The sequence below is a fragment of the Artibeus jamaicensis genome, unplaced genomic scaffold (genome assembly GCF_021234435.1).
Source record: "Artibeus jamaicensis isolate MK-2021 breed Jamaican fruit bat unplaced genomic scaffold, CSHL_Jam_final scaffold_1019, whole genome shotgun sequence".
Lineage (NCBI taxonomy): Eukaryota > Metazoa > Chordata > Mammalia > Chiroptera > Phyllostomidae > Artibeus > Artibeus jamaicensis.
In genome coordinates, this window is record NW_026522025.1 from 13,611,971 (window position 1) to 13,630,376 (window position 18,406).

Below are 18,406 nucleotides of genomic sequence, written 5' to 3' on the forward strand. Positions count from 1 at the left end.
ATAAAGAGTAAAGTTCATGCTTATACTCCATTGCCAAAGATCTTCAAGTCCCACCTACTTGGACAGGGTGGCCCCATTGTCTATGAGCTACGTAGGTGACTTCAGAGGCAGGTGTGACTGACTCTCTCACCTGAGACTTTGTACCTCCAGGTGATGCACTACTTAAAGAATAGTGTATCAGCCTACCTGTCGGTCATCCTTCATTTTATCCATGAGTATCTATTAAGAACCTAAGATAAATGCAGTTTGTTTTGTGGCTTACACGATAAGTGCTCTCTACAAGTGCAGAAGAGCCCCAGTGACCGCGTTTTGTCACTTGTTTGCTGCAGGTGCTTCATAATGGAGGACAGGGGCTACCTGGTGGCACACCCCACCCTCATTGACCCCAAAGGGCACGCTCCTGTGGAACAACAGCACATAACCCACAAGGTATTGGTTGCAAAGCTGGTGGCTCCGTTCTCCAGCAGCCTGCAGCTCACTGATGACGTGACGTTTGTCCTCTGCTTGGCCTTGTTAGGAGCCCCTGGTAGCAAATGATATCCTGAACCACCCCAACTTTGTGAAGAAAAACCTGTGCAACAGCTTCAGTGACAGGACAGTCCAGAGGTTTTATAAATTCAACACGAGCCTGGTGGTAAGTTGATTCCTCACCACTCTCCTTTTCTCCCCACTGCAGAATGTAAAATAGAACAATGTTAATGTCTATTTTACCCTTGGCCGTTTCACTGAATTGGAATTATAGAGCAATAGGACAGGACAGGACCTTAGTCCAGCTCTGCAGTTATGACAATTGCGGAATATAAAGCCGAGTTCTCACACTTGGTATTTTGTTTTAGTTTTGTTTGTTCAAAGGCACGGAATGTCTGCTGAAGTCCGTTCCCACTCTCTTGTGTAAATATATGTGGCAGCATGGGTTTCTGTCTTCCCGTGTTCTAGAACTCACTCAGTCTCCTGAAGTTCCTAAAGCCACCCTCAGTCAGTTCTTGGTCATCCACCTTGTAAGACAGGAGTTCTCATGTACACCTTCCAAAAATACTATCTTTTTTTCAGCCAAACACTGTGTGATTTGAGGTACTGCACACTTACCTGGATATGGTTAAAGATCTTAAGGATGTTCTTAAGATCTTTAGAATGATTTGTAAACAATCCTGCCTGGGAACGTACAGAAACAGGTAATGTCAGAACCAGCATTCCAAACGAAAGGTTATTTAAAAGAAGTAAGCTTTTCATTGAAAAATAGGTATTCATATCACTAAATTTATAATTAAATGTTAATTCTAAAGATATCATAGGTTAAGGGAAAGTCTAAACTTGGTCACCCCCCTACCCCCCCAAAAAAATTGCAAAAAAAAACCCACAATTGTTTGGGGGGTAAAAAAGAATTTAAAAAATGAATATATTATTTGCCCTGGCTGGTGTAGCTCTGTGGATTGAGCACGGGCCTGCGAACCAGAGGATCGCGGTTCGATTCCCAGTTAGGGCACATGCCCTAGGTTGCTGGGAGTTGCATCCCCCAGCAGGGGACCCCTGAGATGCAACCACACATTGATATTTCTCTCCCTCTCTCCTTCCCTTCCCCTCTAAAGATAAATAAATAAAATCTTTAAAAAATGAATATATTAAAATGATAGTGTGTTCAAAGCAAGGAAAGTCGCTGTTACTGTGCTCAGACCCCACACTTTCTTTAAGGGGGACACGGAGAGGCCTGAGTAGTCGGAGGGAGACGGCCAGGAGGTCTGTCAGCGGAAAGTCTCAACTGCTGTGTCTGATCTACTTGTACAGTGATTTCCTGAGAGAGAGCCAGGATACTCCAGCAGAAAATTTTCAGAAACTCAAATTTTAGTGAAATACAGCGGTGGGCAAAACTAGGTTTACGGTCATTCGTACGGAAAATAATACAGTAGTTAATAAATAATGAAGAAGAAACTGTTTCATGTACTCACAGCTGTAAGCCTACTCCTGCCCACCTCTGTATGAACCAGAATAATGTCTTCACAGTGTAAGTTATCCCAACATGGAAATGGAGCATTTCTGGGTCTTAGAGCGAACAAGATGCAAAGCCCATGTCATCACTTATATTGTAGAGGCGGGTAGTGGCTAGGCAGTGGGAGATTCATCCAAGACCTCCAAGCACCCACTCTGTGATTCTCAGAGGTAGGCTTATTCGGACCAAGCACATATGAGGGTTACCAGCATGGAAACAAGCATGGCTTTAAACAACTGGCCTACCACCTACCTGTGGCCAACACGAAGGGAAGAATGACCGTGCTGAGTGTTACAGCACCACTTTTGAATCTTTGATTTTCTCATGTGGTGGCAAACTGGGCAATTCGGGAAACTGGCTATCACATTTTCTTGTTACAGAATGCTTTCCTTGGATTTTTAAAAAAATATTCTGGAAGCAGGACACTGGCCTCTTAAAGAGGCTTTGGTTTTAAATAATTTTATTATTTTAAAAGAACAGATGTTTTTATTGGGGGAGGAAGAAGATGCATGATTTGTGGTTATTTAGGTTCGCCTTTGATTTCAAACTATTCCTTATCAGAAAGCTGTCTTTCATTTATTCTTGTGCTTTTTTTCCATTTTATGATATATTATTAAGTGTTAAAAAGGAAAAAAGAGATTACAGAAACATCTATGAGAATTTTATTTTTATAAGCATAGATAAAAGAATAAATGATACATACACAAGAGTTCAATGAGAATTATCTATGATGGCATTATAAATGATTTTTATCTTCTAGTTTTTTTAACAATACTGCTTTTGTAGTCAGAAATTAAGGTTTGCTGCAAGGTATTTTCAGCACGTGGCCGAAGGGTGTTTTCGCTGGGGTGAGGCTGAGTCTTGCATTGTTGTCTTATCACTTTTGACGCCCCGGCTGTCTACAGGGGGATTTGACGAACCTCGTGCATGGCAGCCACTGTTCCAAATACCGACTGGCGAGGATCCCAGGCACCAATGCGTTTGTCGGCATCGTCAATGAAACGTGTGACTCTCTTGCCTTCTGTGCTTGTAGCATGGTGGACCGGCTCTGTCTCAACTGTCACCGGTAAAAATGCAGTGGGTCATATTCTCTATTTACCTTGCCATTGAATATTTTACCTGATGCCAGTCATTCTGAAGTGGCATCTGCAAAATAAACAAAATGCTGGGTATGTCCTGGAGAAAGTGAAAGCCCTGGTTACAGAAGCATTTATAATTTGTTATTCACCCTCTGCATGGTAGCTTTCTTCTTGCTTTTCAGAATGGAACAAAACGAATGTGAATGTCCCTGTGAGTGCCCTCTAGAGGTCAATGAGTGTACTGGCAACCTCACTAATGCAGAGAACCGGTAAAAAAAAATTATGTGCTATATTTGAGAGCGTATACCGTATTTTTGGACTATAAGACGTACTTTTCCGTCAAATTTGGGCAGAAATGGGGGTGTGTCTTATAATCTGAATGTAGCTTACCTGGCTTGCTGTGACGGGGGTGGGGGGATGCAGCGGTACAGTGGGGTCACAGGTTATTAAATCTTACCACACTTTTTGCTTCAAAATTTCTTTTCCTATTTTTCTCCTCTAAAACCTAAGAGTGTCTTATGGTCCGGTGCATCTTATAGTCCTAGAAATATGGTAGATATACCTTGAGTCTTGTTTGTAGGTTTGCTTTGGAAAGGGACATAAGACGATAGTTCATTCTCCTGATGTAACTATTCAGTGAGCCATGTTTCAAGCTCCGTAGTGCTTTATAATAAAGTTCACTTCCAGGTTTAAATTTAAATGCTGTGGAAGAATTAACGATATATGTACTATATGTAAAAAACATGAGACTGTTACAGGCGTTAACATGTGTCAGAGATTTTACACACATTACGCAACTTAGTTTTCAAATGAACCCTGTGATAAATATGTAGGTGTCTTTCACACACACACACACACACACTCACACATAACATAGCATTATTGATAATAGTGGCAAATTTGAAGGCCAGTGAAATACATTGTGATAAGTCCCTTGTCCAGAACTTAAAGTGTGTGCGTGCATGCTAGTGCGGTTGAGCCTTGAACAAAGCGGGGGTTAGGGATGCCATGCCCCACACAGTTGAAATATGTGTGTAACTCTTGAGTCCCCAGAAACTTCAATGCCCCTCAGTATGTGCAGGGAATTGGTTCCAGGACCCTCTGTGGATACCAGAACCCAGAGATGCTCAAGGCCACTCTATAAAATGGCATCAAATGGTGCCCAGAGTCAGCCCTCTGCATCTGCAGACTCCCAACCTCAGACCAAAAACAAGACAGGTATTTACTGGAAAAAAAAATGAGTATATAAGTGGACTCTCGTGGTTCAAACCTATGTTGTTCAAGGGTCACCTATATATGTCTATTTAGGCATAGAAAAAATATCTGAAAGGACTCCATTAAATTATTAACAGTGGTCACCTGTGAAAAGTAAGCTTTAGAATGACGAGTGAGGGGAGGCAACAGCCACTTTTGACTGTATGTTTTCCTATTTTGTTAAATATCTATGATTTCCTCATTTTTAAAAATTCTTTTGTACATAAAGATGAACACACTGAAGCTCAGAATAGTTAAGTGACCTGGCTCAAGACTTTATATATCTAAGTGGCAAAGCCAGGATTCAAACCCAGATCTGACACCACAGGGGCCAGGGGCATGAGAGCTGGGTATATATGTGGTCCTAACCTGTAGGCTTGCTCCTGAATAGAAACCCAAGCTGCGAGGTGCATCAGGAGCCAGTGACATACACAGCCACGGACCCTGGCCTGCAAGATGCTCTTCACCAGTGTGTCAACAGCAGGTGCAGCCAGAGGCTGGAAAGTGGGTAAGCCACGCCCAGCGCTTCTCGTACGTCAGCATGATGGTTCTGGAGCAGAACCTAGTAAAGTCCAGTGACTGGCGTCCTCACTGAGCTTTCCCAGCTGGTATTTATCATTCCTGTTCTTGATGTTTTAAAAAGTAGCATCAATTTTTTTCAGGTCCCAAACTGATATCTGTAAGTCCTTTATCCACCGGGTTTAAGCGTGTCTGGTTTCACTTGTTACTGCTACTTGGCATTTGTACCATATGTTACAAATAGGTGGGAAAGTTATTCTTGAGGTAAAATAGGAAGGTAAATGAGTGAGGGGACATGGCACGAAGAAGCAAGGGCAAGGGGCAGCAACTCAAAGGCTCCAGAACCGGAACCCAGCAGTCAAGGAAGGCTGTGTGTGTAGGATGCACTGAAACTGATCAGTGTTGTTCCTTAACAAGCAGCTGGTTTTGAGAACTGCAAACTGCATGTCTCCTGTTCCCCCCTCCTCCCCAGGGATGGCAGCGGGGTGATTTCTTTATTATGTATATAGCTGCAGGTTACCATTTGATGAGACAGAGTTAATGGGTAGGAAGGACAGCCAGTTCTACTTCTGGTGTAGATTTTGGCAAAGGAGGAGTAGGACATCAGATAAATTGAGATGTTGTACAATGAGCCAAAGTCCATTAAGTTTGAGAAACACTACACAGGGAGAGTCATAGTTCTCTTAACTTATTGAAAGTTCTAAGAAATTGACAGTAAGAAAATCTGTTTAACTTCCTGGGTATTTCCCAAAATTATTTGATCATTTTTTTCTCCCTTCCTTTCTTTTTTTTTTTTTTTCCTTTTCTTTTTAAATGACCGTACACTTGGGAGATGTTAGGCCAGAGTCTAACACACCTTGTGGCCATGTGGTCCTTTAAGATGGTTTTGAGTATTCCTGCACTCCTCCATGTTGTGTGGGTGTCCTGGTTTGACTCAGAGCAGTTTCAGGTCTCAGTTCCCAGTTGTTGAGGGACAGACAGCAGCTCTCCGCGGGCAGGTCACTGCTATTCTCATTTTACGAGGAAAGGAAACGAAGGCTCAGGCAGCTACAGCACGAATGGGTAGTGGGTGTCTTGAGTGCTGTCTGAGGCCCCAGCCTGCCTGACACCGCTTCCTGGAACTCTCCTTGTCGCCTCTCTGGCAGGGACTGTTTTGGCGTGCTGGACTGTGAGTGGTGTATGGTGGACAGCGACGGAAAGACTCACCTGGACAAATCCTACTGTGCGCCCCAGAAAGAATGCTTTGGGGGGATTGTAGGAGCCAAAAGTCCCTACGTCGATGACATGGGAGCAATAGGTATGTCTGTTGAGAACCCACTGTCGTGATTCTTGAACACACATTTTTCTGTCTGAATTCTCGGACAGAAATCTTGCAATGACCCTCTCCTTCCTTGATCCCTTTGCCAATAGTTTTTCGTTACAAAACCAAGGCAGATGATTACCTTCAAAGCTGGCTAGATATTCTCAGCAGACTGAACAGCCTTCTGCCTGCCAAATTTTGCAAGCCTGGAATTCATTCCCATAAAGCTTGTTCTGAGAAATACCAGGCCTGATGTCCGCGTGGTTGAACCCTAGAGTCTGTCTGAATGCGAGTCCCAGCTGTCAGAGCACAGGGCCAGTGACCGGCGGGGGGGACCGCTGCACACCCATTTCCTGCTGCCACTCTCCCTCCCGGCTTCTGCAGAGCGAGAAGTCCTGTGGCTGCAAATCATTATTTAAGGCCTCAAGGTCAACAGAAGCCAGCTGGAGTGGCTGAGGATGTGGGGACACTATAGGGAAGAAAGCCCCTGGGGTCAGGCCCCAGGACCTCGAAAGTACCACCTGCACCCCTTGGTCAGATTTTCTCTGTGTCTTCCTAGGGTTAGCGCAAACTCCTAAAGCTCTGCTGGCCCATGAGGCAAATATGTAAGCCTTCGATTAATACCTCGGTTATTAATGTCTCCCCACAGTAGCCTGTCTGCAGAAGCAGAGCCCCTATGTGAGGCAGGGTTCTGAGCTCACGTGTTACTACTGAGCCAGGTTAGCACATGGGGGAAGTGACCTTGCTCGAGAAAGTCACTTCATATGCCCACCTGCAGTTTTCTGTCCAAAAAGTGCAAGTGGTATTTTAAAGGGAACCCATAAGCTTTGAAATGTGATCTTTTTAGCACATATTGAGTACGCCTGGTGCCCTTTATTTCTGAGATTGGTCCCATTGTCCTCCCCTCCGTACTTCTCTTCCAAGTGCAGCCTCCCCTGCCCAGGTAGCGGGGCTCCCAGCACTGACCACCACCTATTTTTGATTCTCAGCTGCTGACTGGTTTTACCAGGTCTTGCTAAGTGTGCTCTCACTCTGCTGAGCAATTAGCATTTCATTTGCAAACCTGGAGTTAAATGAAGTCACTGCTCCCATACTCTGGTGCGTTTTGAGGAAGTCAGAGCTGAAAGCAGCCCCTGCTACCTTCACCAAACCCCTGCCCTGCACTGTTCCTTCCTGTCTCGCCCCCATCCCCGCTCCTGCCACTGCACTTGGGAAATCCTGACACAGGACATCTGTTTGTTTGCTTTCCCGAAGGTGACGAGGTGGTCACACTGAACATGATTAAAAGTGCCCCCGTGGGCCCCGTGGCCGGAGGCATCATGGGATGCATCATGGTCCTGGTCCTTGCCGTGTATGCATACCGCCACCAGATCCACCGCCGCAGTCATCAGCACATGTCTCCTCTGGCTGCCCAAGGTGAGCTCAGAACGAATCTCAGAGCTGGACAGCAGCGTCCTTGTCCTAGGTGGCTCCTGGGCTGGGGGACTGTGGCCAGTTGAGTGAGCCTCTCGGCGCTTATGAGAGCAGGACTGCATCTTCATCCTCTGCAGAGTGGATTCAGGAGCCCCCAAAGCCTGCTTTCCTCCTTCAGCCCCTTTTGATTCCTTAGGAAGTTCCCGGGTCCTCCCTTTTCTTACACACATTCCCCCACCACAGGCTGGCTCTGGAACAGGCCAGCTGGGCAGCTGGAACGCCGAGTGGGAATTTCTTCTTCACTCAGCTCGGATGCGTTGCCTTTGCTGCACCAAAGACACTGGCAACCCAGAGATACCCCAGGGCACTATTGGCAAGAATGTGAATTATTCTTACCACAGCTGTTATTGTATGTTTTATTATATATTGTGAATGAACACACATGTGAAGGGATGATCACCTCTCTTAAAACAGGATAGGTAAATGAAGCCAGGTACAAGATGATTAATCTGTAATCATGGCTTCCATACCAAAAGTTGAACATGGTGCCTATTACCCTTTGCAAGGCACAAAACCGCCCTCCTTCCTCAAAGCCCCCAGGGAGGTGCTGACCCGAGCCGTGGGCTCTCTCAGCTGTCCTGCTGCACTGAGCCAGGAGCACGGAGCTCACCCTTGCAGCGGCAAAGACGGGTGATGTCTGTGTGTTTCGCTCTGACCGAGGTCCTGATGGGGGATCATGGGATAACGTGGCCTGACTTAACAGCAGGGCTAATCACGAAGTTCTTTCCCCTTGGTAAGATTCCGTTAGACTGAGGACGGCTGCCAGCCAGTGTTCACTGAGGCCTGACCTTTTATAAGGTTGCGTGACGGCATCTCATCAACACAGCCAGCTGTGGCGTGTGACCCCTTCCTCCTGTTTTGGGCATTTGAGCAGAATTGTCAGTCTATCAGCTTCTCTTCTCCTGTTTCTTCAGAAATCAGTGTCAGGTTTGACTGAGCCCCTGTTCTCTCTCGTGAGTCCTGCTGTCCCCTCCATTAAAAAAGAAGAAGAAAGAAAGGACAAGGAAAGAAAAAAGGGTGGGGGATCAGTTCATTCTTCCTAAGACAGGACTCATTCTCGATGGGAAGCTGTCACTCAGCCATCTGATGAGACTCTGCAGGGTGTTGAAGTAGTTGGTTTTGTTTGATGAAATAGTCATGTTTCTCTCTCTTTAATGGTGGGTAGAAATGTCAGTGCGTATGTCCAACCTGGAGAACGACAGAGATGAGAGAGATGACGACAGCCACGAAGACAGAGGCATCAGTGAGTACAAACGCCACGCCGCGCAAGTGTCAGCAGGAGGCCAATCCAGAATAAATACTCCTTGTTACAGCCTTTTGGCTGGTGTTAAAGTTTAAGGAGCTGTGACACAATGGGCTCTTCCCCCCCTGTTTTCATTAGGAGTAAGTGTAGGTATTTGCTTTGTTCCAGAAAAATCTCAAAAGCTCTCATGATGTTCTTTTTTGAATTCAGTGCTCTGGCCAAAGACGCCTCACCCTTCCGTTTTTTTCTTTCTCCTTCTTACTTCCCTGCATAGTATTTTAGGAAGGGAATGCACTTGATGAAGAGTGCATTTTTTAATCCCTAAACTAATGGATACAACTCAGGAACAAAGGGGCATTTCTTTATCAAAAGGGAGTTTCATTAATGTTGAGATAGCTTGGCCTTCAGCTCCTTGGAGCATATCTTCTTGATGCGTGTCAGAGACAGGTAATTAGGGACCTCTCCCTGCCCCAGGTCTAAAGCCAACTCCCTTAATCCTCAGAGTTCTCTGAAAATTACATATTCTAGCTCTCCACAGAATAACCCCAGCATGTGAGTGAGCCTGCTCAGAGGAAATGCACTTGGCCCACCGAGGGTGCTGGCATGAGAGTAACTAACCATCCTTGCCTTCCACAGTCAGCAATACACGATTCATAGCGGCAGTCATCGAACGGCACGCCCACAGTCCAGAAAGGCGGCGTCGCTACTGGGGCCGCTCGGGAACAGAAAGTGACCACGGTAAGGTCTGGCTCCCTGTGCGGGAGGGGCCCGAGGAACCCATGGACTCCTGCGGGCCAGTGCTCATGCCCACTCTTCTCTCTCTTTCCTGTTCTGTGCTCAAGCACATCATTTTGACATAGTTTTCGGAAAAGACACATACCAACACGACCCTCTTATAAAGAGCCCTGGGGTGGTTTTGCTTGTGTCCCAGCACTCTTGGGCATAGGTGAGATGACCTCTGGGCACACAGAGGGCTTCCTAGGTTTTCTCCGTGAATAGGGGATTCAGATTGTATAAGCGGCACCTGCTTACCACCCCACTTGATTCTTGGTAGATCAGCAGCCTCGTAGGTCCTACTGTCCAACTGGTGTTTTGCCTAAGTTGTTACTTGGCAAACACCAGCGACCTCAAGAGCTCTCCCAGGCACGTACTTTTGGGTCATGACAAAAGACATTGCTGTCCTCTGACATTCCACTTCCTGCCCTCCAGCCTTGCCTGGGAAGCTCAGGGAAAGTTTCATTAAAGAGGCATTTGCTCGGAGCCCTGAAGGATGGGGAAGGAAAGAAACTCGTGGCGAAAGGACTAACGTGTGCAGCCACAGAGTTATATACAGTACCCGTAGGATGCTCAGGGGGCTCCAGGCTGAACGGTGAAAAGGTGCTGAGGATCAGACAAGCTATGGATTATGAAGTCCACATGCTGTGCCGGAGACCCGGCCATCACTCAGCTGCTCACCCTCCCGGGGTCCGCACAGCTTGTCGTCGTGGAGAGCAGCGGTCACCGCACTGCCGCAACTCCACAGAAACATAATCAGGGGGTTTGGACTTCCCCTATGATTGTAAAGTCCTTTTATTTTTCATATTACTTTAATTTTTGAGGAATGTTGTCTCCTCAGAATCCGGTTGTTTCTTTTTAATCTATAAATAATGTATTTATGCCTTTGACTCTGCTTTCTCCACATCTACCCTGGAGAGGAAAAAACCCAAAACATCGTCAAACAGTGCTCCCACACCTGTGCTAGGAAATGCAGGAGAGGGTATTCGTCAAAGCAACCAGTGTGGCTTTTACCCGCCAGCCCGTTATTCAAACTCCCTTTGGAACAGAGAAGCTAAAGCTCTGATTGTAAACTGGAGACTGTTAATTTGAGCTCTGAATAACATCGTTCCCACCAACTAAATAGAAACGTTGGGTTTCTATGGAGAGTCAAAATTTCTTTCCCAGTTTCTTTGACTTTCTGCCTTTTTTTCCCTAAAAACCTTTGAACATTCATAAATGCATTCTGCCAGGCAGTTCTGTGCCTCTTCTCCTTTGAATAATAAAACAGGTTTGAGGCTACTCAAGTTCAACAGAAATAATTTCTTATTCAGCAGAAATACGGAGTCCTTCCCCCCCTTCCTCCCCCTTCTCTCCCTCCATCTCTCCCTTCCTCACTCTTTCCCTCCACCTCCCCCTCTTTCTCCCCCAGTAGAAATTGCCTCGATACAAAATTGGAACTCCGAGTGCCACTGGAATTCTGAGTGACGGTGACAATGTTCCATTAGCTCTCCCATTGTCTTAGTAAAACGGCATATGAAGCAACAGCTTAGATAAAAGGAAGAGAGCAGTGTCAGTATCTGAAAGCCAAGGAATCTAGCTGAGGGCTTGGTTTCTTTCATTTTTCACAATAATTGGATCCCCGTTTTCCCCAAGGAATAAAAAAAAGTTTCTCGTGCAGACAGAGTGCAGCATTCAAAGAAGTGGGAGATATTAACATTCCACATGATTCCAGATGCACTACAAAACCAATAGCACTTAACTGCATGTCCCTGAACCATTACGGTGGGTCACGGAAATTGGTGGCATCAGGTGAATGTCCCTGTCCTGCCCAGAGGATGAGCTGTATGTGTGTACACATTAAAGAAAGGAGCTAATCTAATTGTTTTGTCGGCACACTTCTTGCTCATCTGTGTGCTTTCTTGCATGGTGACTGTTGGCATCTGCTCTTTGCTTGGCACAGGGCAGGGAGTCGCAGAAAAGGAAGGTGTCATTTATGGGAGGCAGCCATGGTGCCAAAGGGCTTATAGGAGAGTGTCAGGCAGAGCTCCCTTGGCATCGAACCTCTCTGCCTCTTTATAGGCTGTGAGAGCTTCCCCTGGCTACTTTGGACCTCAGTTTCCTAATCCTTACAACAGGATTAGAAACTCCTCCCCAGTAGTGTTGTGAGGATTAAATGCAATAACGTCTGGCAGACTGGAGCTCAGGGTGGACCTCGCCACCTCCATCCCCACTCTGCCCTCAGGGAATTTATAGTTTAGGAGGAAATGTGTCTTCCTAAGACTGATAAAAGACTGAATGTGACAGCTTTCTTAAAGGAGTGGAACAAAGAAGGTTGGGGAGATGCGGGAGACCCTGGGGGATGTGTCATGCGCCGGCCCCGGAGCTGGTAAAATCAGAGGGGTCTGTGGTTCTTTGCTACTCAGTGAGCGTATTTGCACAACAGTTTTGGGGTCTGATACACAGAGGGGAACTCAAAGGAGCGGCATAGATAAATACATAAATACCACACACACTAGACTTTTCTGGTTTGGTTCAGACTTGTAATAGTCCTAGAATTAAAATTAAATGTTACCAGGCTGCATTTTATAAAATATAGAAATATTTAATGTGGAAAAGAGTTTTGTAATTCAGAAGAATCTAATCTTAATTTTTGTATCTTAAAAAGAACTTTATTCGAATAAGAGCGGTTTTTCAAAAGTAGGGTGATCTTTGTCATGCCAGGGCCGCGTAAAACAATTGCTGTGAGCACTCAGCTGTCAACTGTCACTGTCACCAGAGGTTAAAGACAGTTACCACCTAGCTGTGCTTCCCATTAGAGATCTCCCTTTGCCCATGATTCCTCCTGAAAATACCATGTTCCATCTAATCATCTGCTGGTTTATTTTTAACTTGAAAACTACCAATATACATTTGTTCCTTAGGAATCTACATTTTGGTTACCATCTCATTAGAGACTTTATGCATATGCAAATGAAGCAGTATTTTTCTTGGTAAGAGGGAAATTTTTCCCTAGTGAATCAAATTCCGAAAGATTCAACAGGCCAATGTCAGACCTTGAAACCCTGACCAAAAACTGCACCGCGCAGCAAGAGACCGTACAGATGTTATTACTCTCTGTGACCACAAGGTGGTGAGTAGTCCCAGAGAGACCTGACATCCGCAGCCATCAAGAGAGGTTTCTTAGGAACCATCAGCTAAATAGAAGCAGACTTCCAAAGATCAGAAGCTTAATTAATCTTGACTCTCCTATTGATGGACACCTGACCTCCTTCCTGAAGCTTTTGTCTTGATGGAGATTGCCCTTGCAGAGATTTTTCTGCATATACTTTTGGATAGTAGAGAAATGTTGCCTTTGAAGGTATTTGTAAATACCCTTTGTGTTTTGAACAGTGCGTCCTCCTCCATGAGTCAGAGATGGAGTCTGTCTTAGCCAGCACTGTTCCTGGTGCCCAACAGAATTGCATGGCACTAAGTAAACAGTTAATGCATTAAGTGGGACTATGTGTTTGGCTTTGCTCCTGCTTCTCCACAGCTTGCTGCTCCCTTCCTTCAGATTTCCATTAATTCCCGGGATAAGGGGAGGCCTGAGTAAGCCACAGAGGGACTAAGCAAAGGAAATAGAATGGCCCGCGGTGAGGGGTTCACTTTGGAAGGGCCTCTGCTGGGGTTCGCAGTAGAAAGCACCAGGAAGTTGGGGGTGCCACCCCATTGCCTCGGGACAGCTGTGCCATCACCACCACCCTGGGTGTGTGGCCAGTGTGGTTCAGAGCTTCCTGGGCCCCACATCAGAGCCACCAGGCAGGGCCAGTGAACCTCAGATTGTCTTCATTACTAGATGAGGCTGGTGAATCCCACCACAGATAACTTTTAAAAAAGTCATTGATGCCTTTGCTTTGGGCATATATTATATGATTTTTTTAAAATTAAGTGCCTGATTTGTGTGAGTTATTGCATTGAATATTAGAAGTACAGAGATAAATAAGTCCTTTTGTTATTGGATTTTTTTAGAAAGAACTTGGTAGTGGACAAGATAGCCCTATATTATAATATGGTAAAATCTAAGGTAGAGATGTGCACAGAATGCTGTTTGAACTCACAGCAGGGACACTGGTCTGGGGGGTGGGGTGTTGGTTGGGCGTGCTTCCAGGAGAAGACCCTCAGCCCCCAGCACGGAGCACAAGAGCAGGATGAGCAGAGGTGGGAAGGTGAGCCAGGCAGACGGCCCACCGTGAATTTGATATCAGGGATTGAAAGCTAATGACCAGCTACTCTGTAGATGAGCAGAGACAGGAGGCCGCCCGGAGGTATATGGAGGAAAGATGAAGGCAGCCTGGCTCTGACGGTTGGCCGAAAATAATCAACACACGCTGACCCTTTACAAAAGCCACGTTTTCAGCTTCAGCCCCTTACAGGAAGGCGAGCGGTGGTTTGAGTGTGTGGCACTTTGTGACTGAGGTTTTAGAGCCTAGTAGCCTTTCTTACATCCTAGACTCAGCACTGCCCAGCCAAGAACCTGAGACACTCACTCTCACTCCTAATCTCTTCACCTTGTGTGAAGGTGTCACAGTTCCCTCAGCCTCTGAGCCTAAACACTGACCTCATCGCAGGATGTCAACTCTCTTGTCACGTGCACCATTTAGTCACCACAGCTGCCCCCTGGAGACACTACTCCTGTCCCTCCCGCACCCTTGCCATCTCCTCCGGCTGGTGCACACGCCCCATCTTCCGAACCCCTGATCCCTCTTTCCTTCTGTCCAGCCTCCTCACTGCCACAAGGGGGTACCTTAAAGCATCTAGTATACCTTTGCCATGTGCCTGCCCTTGCCCACCCCTAAATCCTGACTCGTACAACAGCCTTGACTGGCCTCACTGAGCCGGCCCAGGCTCCCTGTCCAGCCACGTCTCCCACATCCTTCTCCCCCCCCCACCAGGCACCCATCCACTGGAACCTGCGGCTGCTCTCTCTGTGCATGTGCTCATCTCCCTGCCTGTGGCACCTTTCCTCACCTCTTTCTCTTCCTAATGAATTCCGCCTGTCCCACGAGGGCCACCGCAAGTGTCCCCTCCTCAGGTGCCCTTCCTTGGCATACTTTCCGGTCGGTCTCTGTGCTAGTACCTGCGTTTCTCTTCTTGGCTGTGGACTTCTCAGAGGCTGGGCCTCACCTCACTCCTTTTCCGGTTGAGCCCTTGCCTGGCCCCTGGCTCCTAAAAGCCACTCGCTGATAGCAGGCCTGTGTGTCAGTGAACTCGTGTGCCCTGACACCCCCACGTTTGTGACCCATAGACTCTCACAGTCAAGGTGTACAAAAACCAAGCTCATCTTCTTCCCCGAGATTCAGAATCCTTGGTTCACCCTTTCTGTTCACCCTGACTCGAAGTCACAGTTCCTTCACCCCAGCATGCCCAGGTCTAATTACGTACAGACTCCCATTGTTTCCACCCCTAAGATACGTTTTCAATCTGCCTCTTCCATACCCCTGCTTTCAGTTCTTCATCTCTCATCTGGCTGTTGCAACAACCCCTAACTGCCCCGCTCCCTTTTTATACTCATCGTTCAAGCTGCCATCATAACTCTTTTTAAAACAGAAATGATTAGGCCCTGTTTCAGGGCCGGGGTCTTTACAAAATCTCGTATTACCTCCTCGTTTCTGCGCTTTGGCATGGTCTTTAGGAGCTGACTTTAACTCCCCTTTCCACCTTCCACCCGCCCTGTTTGTTCTCCAGCTACCTGCGGGCCCTCATCCTAGTCCCATGGCACAGGAGTGGCCGTAGGTCGCCACCCATTGTGGCTGTGCTCACCTGTGCTTTTGCTCATATCCACTTACCAAACTCCCACTCTTCCCGTTAACACCAATTAAATATGAGTTCTTCTGTGATGGTTCCTCATTCCCCCAGCCAGAAGTAGTGATTCCCTGTTCTGAATTTTAATTATACCTCAATTATAACACTTACCATTATCTGCACTGGAGTAAGCCTAGCCTTGTGAATATCTGTCTCATACTTGGTTATGAAATCCTTAAGGAAAAAAGACATCCCTCACTCATGTTTTATAGTCTCTCCTCCAGCCCCACAGTGGTCTCCAATAAATGAATACTTGAGTGTAGCCATGTTTATACCTTTTCACATTTCTCAAGCCCTGACTTTTGAGCTCCCTGTGTCAGGTCGGGGTTTTCATCTTGGTGCCTCCTGCAGTGACCAGCATGGTGTCTTATACATAGTGGGTAGGGTGCCCAGTAAATACTTGTTGCATTGGACTGGCTTAACTAAGTCTGTCAGTTGGGAAAAGTTTCACTGAGAACGGAATCAGCTTTATCATTTTTCACGGAGCACACATTTTCCACCACCAGCTATTCCTGCTTGGCTGTGTGCAAGCATGTCAGTTTCGCAGCCACAAATGTGACTAGCACTACCCACGGGTGAGTGCTGATTGATGCTAACTGTAGATGCAGCGGAAATATTAATGAGCTGTCACTTCTCAAAAATGTTAAAGGGGATTTTTGCAATATTTAAAAACATGCCAGGGTTCTTGGAATGGAATCCTTTGATCAACAGGGACATTTTCTCTTGAAACATGTATTAGAATACCAAAAGAAATTAATCTTTAAATACAACGAGGTAGCTTCCTCAGAGAATAGGTGATTCCTTTGCTAGCTGCTATGGGTGTATGTGGGGATGGTGTTTCATTAGGTATGGGACCTTCAGGCAGGTTCATTAAACTCTCTGACCGTTACTTCTCTCACCTGTAAAATGGATATTAAAATACATGCAATGTTGGTATGCAGGAATTTTTTAAATTATACTTTATTGATTATGCTATTATAGTTTTCCCAGTTTTTCCTCCTTAGTCCCCCTCCACTCAGCACCCCCCACCCACCCCCTCAGGCAGTCCCCACACTGTTGCCCATGTCCACGGGTCATGCATATGTGTTCCTCGGCTACTCCAGTTCCTATACTGTACTTTACATCCCCATGACTGTTCTGTAACAACCAGTGTGTACTTCTTAATCTCCTCACCTCTTCACCCATCCCCCGATGCCTCTCCCATCTGGCAGCCACCAAAACATTCTCTGTATCTATGATTCTGCTTCTGTTCTTTTTTTTTTTTTTTTTTAGATTCAGTTGTCAATAGATGTGTATTTGTTGCCATTTAATTGTTCATATTTTGGATCTTCTTAAAGAAGACCCTTTAACATTTCATATAATGCTGATTTGGTGGTGATGTACTCCTTTAGATTTTTCTTGTCTGGGAAACTGTTTATCTGTTCTTTGATTCTAAATGACAGCTTTGCTGGGTAGAGTAATCTTGGTTGTAGGTCATTGCTATTCATCACTTTGTTTATTTCTTACCTATTCATTCTGTCCTGCAAAGTTTGTTTTGAAAAATCAGCAGATAGTCTTATGGGGGCTCCCTTATAGGTAACTATCTGCTTTTTTCTTGCTGCTTTTAAAATTCTCTGATTGTCTTTAACCTTTGGCACTTTAATTATGATGTGTCTTGAGATGGGCCTGTTTGAGTTCATCTTCTTTGGGACTCTCTGCATTTCTTAGATTTGCATGTCTATTTCCTTCACCATGTTAGGGAAATTTTCTTTCATTATTTTTTCAAATAAGTTTCTAATTTCTTATTCTCCTCCTTCTATCACCCCCATGATGGCGAATGTTGGTACTTGAAGTTGTCCCGCAGGCTCAATACACGATCCTTGTTTTTTTTTTTTATTCTGGTTTTTTTTTCTTGCTGTTTTGTCTGGGTGTTTTTTGCTTCCTTATATTTCAAATTGCTGGTTTGATTTGCAGCTTTATCTATGCTACTGTTGATTTCCTGTACATTGTTCTTTATTTCAGTTAGTGTATCCTTTATGTCTGACTGGATCTTTTTTATGTTGTTGAGGTTCTCACTAATTTCCTTGAGTGTCCTTACAACCAGCATTTTGAACTCTGCATCTGACAGATTGCTTTTCTTCATTTTGATTAGTTCTTTTTCTGGAATTTTGTTTTATGCTTTCATTTGGGCCATGTTTCTTTGTCTCCTCATTTTAGCATCCTCCCTGTATACGTTTCTATGTATGAGGTAGAGCTGCTACATCTTCCAGGCTTGGTAGAGTGGCCTAATACAGTGGGTGTCCTGTAGGGTCCAGTGGCACAGCCTCCTGTATTACCCAAACTGGGTACTCAAGGTGTACCCATTCTGTGGGGTTTTGTACACTCTCCTGTGGGGTTTAATTGAGCCCCGATTGCTGTTGACACAACCAAGGTCAGCCTGTGTTCTGTCCAGGGTCACACAATATGAGCTACAAAGCAATCAGCAGATGGCTGCTACTTGAGCTGGGCTGGGAGGTGCCCGGGTGAAGCCAAGCTGTGAATGAAGGCCCACTGCTGTTAGTACTGGGCCTGGGACAGCTTACTGAGAGGTACAGGGCTTGCCGAAGCCATATGCTGGTTGATCAAGATCACTTAAGAAAATCTAAAGCATGAGCCATGGCAGATCATTCATATGGAAAAACCACTGGAAACAGCTTAAGTGGGGCAGCGCAAACCGTGTGAGCCATGTTGATGGAGTCTCAGCTGTGGCACCCACCTGCTGTCTCCGTGGCTCTGTGGGAGGAGGACTCAGAAAAGGAATGGTAGCCTCTGCCAGCACTTCTGTCTAGAAGAAAGCTGCCACCCAGCTCCTGCTCTAATGCCAGACAATCCAGTTCCTCCCAGTACATCTCTGATGCCTCTCAATCTGCTGCTCCCCCACAGTGGAGCTCAGAGGGAGTGAGTCTCAGTGAATTTGACTGAGTCTGTGCATAGGCTTT

General features: G+C 45.9%; 1 protein-coding gene across 1 annotated transcript in view; it reads left to right on the plus strand.

Annotated features, from left to right (window-relative positions):
- The window catches only part of CACHD1 (cache domain containing 1), a 212,687-nt gene that overhangs the window by 191,256 nt on the left and 3,025 nt on the right, over nt 1-18,406 (plus strand). Inside the window, exons 18-26 of the mRNA XM_037136252.2 lie at nt 330-429; nt 518-634; nt 2,890-3,050; nt 3,246-3,332; nt 4,709-4,825; nt 5,982-6,133; nt 7,391-7,552; nt 8,775-8,852; nt 9,489-9,590. Coding sequence (XP_036992147.2) covers nt 330-429; nt 518-634; nt 2,890-3,050; nt 3,246-3,332; nt 4,709-4,825; nt 5,982-6,133; nt 7,391-7,552; nt 8,775-8,852; nt 9,489-9,590 — 1,076 coding nt within the window. The remainder of the gene's footprint in view (nt 1-329; nt 430-517; nt 635-2,889; nt 3,051-3,245; nt 3,333-4,708; nt 4,826-5,981; nt 6,134-7,390; nt 7,553-8,774; nt 8,853-9,488; nt 9,591-18,406) is intronic.